The following is a 5,218-nucleotide window of genomic DNA, read 5'->3' as shown; positions in this document are numbered from 1 at the left end:
AACTGCAGAATCCAACAGTTTTATTGTGTCAAAGAAGGAAAATACAATTATAAACAATGATCACTCAACTTTTTCTAAAAACATCTAACATACATTGGCACATCAACATAGTGATCAGTCCATGTGTTCAGGGTTGTCCTGTGCTGCCTGTCTCTGTGCTGTTGTCTTCTGTGTGTGGACACACACTCTGCTGTGGTTTCTCCTCCAAGCGCCTCTTGATAGTCAGCTCTCTCTCAGCCTCCTCAACACACGGAGCTTTGGCTGCCTGGATGTGGAGCTTCCCGTCTGGAGCCAGGCAGCAGGTGACGGCTTCAGGGTTGAGTCCTTCAGGCAGATCAAACTCCTGTCTGAACTCCTGGAGTCTGTAAGAGTAGGAGCCTTTCCCGTCCTCCTGCTTCTTCTCTGTCTTCCCACTGACCCTCAGCTTCCTGCCCACCTGCCTGACAGACAGCTCCTCTGGGGAAAAGCCACGAGTGTCCAGGGTCAGGCAAAAGTGCTGTCCCTCTTTGTCCAGCTGGAAGGAGAGCGGCTGCACGGCCCCACTGCTTTGGAAAGGCTCAGTCTCCTCCAGGATCTTGTGCTGAAGTTTGTGCATCAGCTCCAGACTGCTGCACAGCTCCTGTAGGTTTCTCTGCAGTAGATCCTGCTGACAGAACAGAGGTCTGACCTCTGGCCACAGGCTGCGTACAGGCCAGCTGAAGCCCATGAATGGCCTGAGGGCAGACTGGAATCCATGAGAGCACAGCATCTTCAGTGTGTGTTTAGAGTTGAGTCCTCTGGTTGTGAGATGAAACACTGTCAAAGTGTCTGTTCTCTTCTGTCTTGCTGGTCTTGCTTTCTGTCTCAGCGCTGGGGCTGTCCCAGCTTTTATATTCTAAGTGGAGGAGCTCCAGAGTCTTCAGGAACTTTCCAGTCATTACCACAGCTCTCCTCTGGGTGGAGCTGTTACCCAGGAGGCCTGATGTCACTGGATCTTTCCTGTTTTTTCTAAGAATTCTCCTGCATTTGCAGGATATTAACACTAGATGTCGCTGAAAATCATTTCATTCAAATAAATACTAATACTAGTAGTTGTACAGGTATTTTTAAAAAGTTATAGGAGCTTTAGTATGTAGTCTGTGGCAACTTAGATGTACTCACAATTAATGTATCCTTGTCCATCTTTCCATTTCTGCATTAGAGTACAGCAGCTCTGTAATCTTGGTCCTGTCTTCCGCAGTCAGACATGTCTTCTTCAGCAACCACATTACTCTCAACCCACTGTCTGTTTATTAGTATAAAAATCAATGATGGAAACCAGACTAGAAGATACTTTAATACAGTAAAGAGGAGAGAAGAGGATAGAAGAGAATCAGTGTTTTCTAGGCATATTTTACCTTCATAGTTTAAGACTTTCTGTTGAGTTTAATGTTTGAGAATAAATTTCCTTGGGTACAGTCACGTTCTCCTGTTAGTTTGCTGGTGTTTTTTCTGTGACACCTTTTGCTCTCCCTGGAGGAGCTTTGTCTGCTGGGGTCTCATTTCCCATCGCGTCCTCTTCGTCTTGCAGCAGGGCACATGAACGTGGCTCTTGTTATTTCCTTTGTTTTGACTATAACTTTGTATGGCTCAGAGAAAAATTTATTTAAATTGTCACAGCACAAAAACACTTTGTAAAGCTGAGATATTATGTCTGTTAAACAGCCATTTGCAAACCAGTGCACTTCTAATGACCCAGACTGACATGATTTATCAAACACTGTCCTATGTTTTTATTTTAATATTTGTAGTGATTACACACACATTTCTGTGGATGTACATGTGTAGAATCACACATGTACCTTAATGACTTACCAGATAAAATCAATTTGAAGACAAAATAATTCAATGAATAATGCTTAATTTTGTCATAGTGACATTTTTCATTATGTGTAATAAACAATAGATTTAAAGACAATCTGTCATTGTGTAACTGAGTACAGATCAATCTGGAACAGCTAGAGCTAATTCAGCAGCAGTTGGGCTGTAAAAAAAAAAAAGAATTCACTTTTATTTTTAGAAATTATTAATATACTTGTTTAAACATTTCACCTTCAGTGTCATCAGTATCAGTTGCATTTTCAGTGTTGGACAAAGTGGGGGGTCAAATTTTACTCTGCTTTAACCGGAATTCCTTATTCAGCAAGGAAAAAGACAGCAAGTAAAACAAGAGAAAACATAAGTTAATTCCTGTTCACCGAGCATATCACAAATATATATATATATGGAACATATAGACCTATTAGACCTGGGATCTTTCTGTGTGGAGTTTGCGTGTTATCCCAATCTCTCCATATGATCTCTCCCGGTATTCCAGTTTCCTCCCACAGTCCAAATTACTGGCTCTGAATTGCCTATAACTGGTGACCTGTCCAGGGTGTACCCCTGCCTTTCACCCAAAGAGAGCTGGGATAGGCTCCAGCAGATCCCTGCGACCCTAAATAGGAATAAGCAGGTATTGATGATGGATGGATGAATTGCCTATAGCTGTGAGTGTGAGTGCTTGTTTCTGTCTGTTGGCACTTTGATGAACTTGGCAGTCTGTCTAGGGTGTACCCTGCCTCTTGCCAAGTGTCAAGCTGGGATTGGCTGCAGTCCCCTGTGACCCTGAAGAACAAGCGGTAAATGGATGGATAACATATATATATATATATATATAACATATATATAACATTAAGTGACAATGTGTGAGATGTGTTTTATTTATAAGGTAGTAAAATAAACCTTTTAAGTTGAAAACATACAAATACATACTTGATTTAAAAAAATGTGTCATGTGTCGCATAATTTTGTAATGCCCTCATAATAAAAGTACCTTTTGAGGTAGATCCATCTCCTTATTAGTGTTATATAACTCTCTGGAGGGAAGGTACATCACATGTGTGTTTCATAGGGTACTGCCTGCTTTACATGAATATGCGGTCACAGTGTGTATGCTTTTTAAATGAGTATGGTGGCAGCAGTCCTACTCAATGGATCCTATTTGACTGGCAAAAGAGTCTCAACATTGACTGGGCATATTCTGGAGCTGCTTCCATAGCATCAGCATCTCTTTGGGACTACGTCTGTGAACAAGCAGGACAGATCTGTAAGCGCAGGGATTGCCCTTGTCTGTCTCTGGAAGATCAAATGTCAAAAATCCTGAGTGATGGCTTGGGGAGAGCCCAAGTCTGTGCAGGCACATGCCCAGATACACATCGTCTATTGGGAAAAGGCGCACCCTTGCAGACACCTCTTTCAGTCGTAATGCAAGTGAACCAGAATATACCACCCCTCCTCCACCAGCATATGGTGGATATGCACCTTTATAGAAACGTTCAGGTATATAGTATTTAGTGGATGGTGCACGATTTGGCATTGCATTACTGATTACATCCCCTACAAACAAATCCATGTCAGTTTTGTTTGTATAGGGTCTCCAAAGGGTGTGCTCGTCCCACTGCTTGTGCAAGTAATCCAGAAGGGCACCTGTACGAACAAAGACATCATCATCGCCCTTGAACACAAACATGACAGTGGGGCAGTACTGCTGGACCCAATTCCAGAACAGCAAGTCCTTTAGGGTCAGGTTGAAGAAAGTGTCTCTAAAATCCCACTGTAGGATATCCCCATATTTCTGGTTCTCAAGATCCAGGAGGTTATTGAGGTCTGGATGAGGACCTGTACTTGAGTCCTGCCTTCCAAGTAGAAACACTGTGAGAACCAATCCAGCTCTCTGATTTGATTCCCCCCTCACCAGACCACTGCGTCCCCACGTTTCACGGATGGCCTGCCTGTTTTCAAAGTTGCCCACTTGAGATTTGATTGCCATGAGCAGCATTGGAGTGTCCAGACCAACACTCCTGTTGTTCCTCCTACACATATCAGGCTGATTGATAAGAAGGGGATACTCCCTGCAATGCATTGACATGATAAATGCTCTCATTTGTTCTGGCAGAGTGTTTAAATCATTCATACGAGGGACCGAACACTTGTGTGACATGCAGTCAGAAAGGCATTTTTCCTCAATTTCAGCAAAAAGGTCAACTTTTGGCTTCCTCGTCGCCCCAGTTATGTTTCCACGCAGTATTGGATTGTGTTGGCGGTCCCAGGCATGCTGCAGCTGGTTCCACAGCGCACTGTCCTCCAGATGAAGTTTCCAGAAAGGGCCAAGTGGGTGAGAGGCCGAAGTAGAAGAGTTAGGAGATATCCCTGGGGCAATATAGTGGAGGTTTATTTTTGGAGGCGTGTAGGAGATGGTGATGAATATGGACACCATGATATAAATCAGAAGGTGACCGGTCATCATGCAAGGGAGCAGGCACATGCACAGCAGTCTGCCATTACATTTGCAGCATTTGCCCATTGCCTGTAACAAACAAATCAGACACACAAAAGCACACAAATAAAAAATAAAGTCAAATAAAGACAAATGATTTAAAACATACAATAATAACATGGCATGATTGCATTGAAGAGATTTTTATAGCAAACACTGCAGTCAAGCCTCCGGAGTTTCTGTCTCCTTGGTGATGGTCCGGTGAGGGTTATTATCTGTTCTTGTCTACACACTCAGAGCATCAACCAGTGCCTACCTGCCACTAGTCACACAGCCCCTGTAGACTGTGTAATATGCAGTGAAGTGGATTAACTGTCTTTCCTTTGCACTTAGAAGTTGGATAAACACCAGTGCACTATTTTGCCCTTAGCAAAATATTGTTTGATTAAGGCTTCACAGTCCTAAATCTATTTTTCTTGTTTTTGAAACAGCAGCTCTGTGAATGTTTTGAATAATGTAAGCCAAAAAGGGATTTATAGTCGGATAATATCCTTAAATCTTCAGCATAGTTTGTTTTTGCTCATACATTATATTGCAACATTCTGTGCCATTCTTGCAAGTGCGAAGTGGCAAACTCTTTGTAATCTAAGCAATGAGTGAAAACCAAAGCATTAAATTACTTACAAGTGAGTGAACTTCCTTCGTTTGTTAAGCCGACTGCAATAAGTGACTTGTGGTGTCCACCGTTTGTTTCCGTTTCTTCATCCGGCTTGGCTATAGGCTGGCAATAACATGGCGTGAAGCGTATCATTTATGTCCATACGGTTGAATGATAAAGGGAAGCGTCTTTCAAATCTACAGCACGCGTCCTCATCACGCAGTAGCAACCGCAGCCGAGCAACAGGTCTCAGGTGACATAGGCTGCGCGCAGAACATGCGCCT

At 43.0% G+C, this 5,218-nt stretch overlaps 2 protein-coding genes across 2 annotated transcripts; both read right to left on the bottom strand.

Moving 5' to 3' along the window:
• Positions 1–835, bottom strand: LOC113124887 (heat shock protein 30-like). The gene has a single exon (XM_026298043.1). It carries the CDS (start codon positions 746–748, stop codon positions 128–130), a length of 621 nt encoding a protein of 206 aa, XP_026153828.1. The 5' UTR covers positions 749–835; the 3' UTR covers positions 1–127.
• Positions 836–2,802: 1,967 nt separating this feature from the next.
• LOC113124884 (N-acetyllactosaminide beta-1,3-N-acetylglucosaminyltransferase 2) lies at positions 2,803–5,218 on the bottom strand. The gene is made up of 2 exons (XM_026298041.2): positions 4,961–5,218; positions 2,803–4,366 (listed from the first exon to the last, which is right to left on the bottom strand). Exon 2 carries the CDS (start codon positions 4,361–4,363, stop codon positions 3,020–3,022), a length of 1,344 nt encoding a protein of 447 aa, XP_026153826.1. The 5' UTR covers positions 4,364–4,366; positions 4,961–5,218; the 3' UTR covers positions 2,803–3,019.

Source organism: Mastacembelus armatus, chromosome 12 (genome assembly GCF_900324485.2).
Source record: "Mastacembelus armatus chromosome 12, fMasArm1.2, whole genome shotgun sequence".
Classification (NCBI taxonomy): Eukaryota; Metazoa; Chordata; class Actinopteri; order Synbranchiformes; family Mastacembelidae; genus Mastacembelus; species Mastacembelus armatus.
This window is presented reverse-complemented; position numbering and strand designations above follow the sequence as displayed.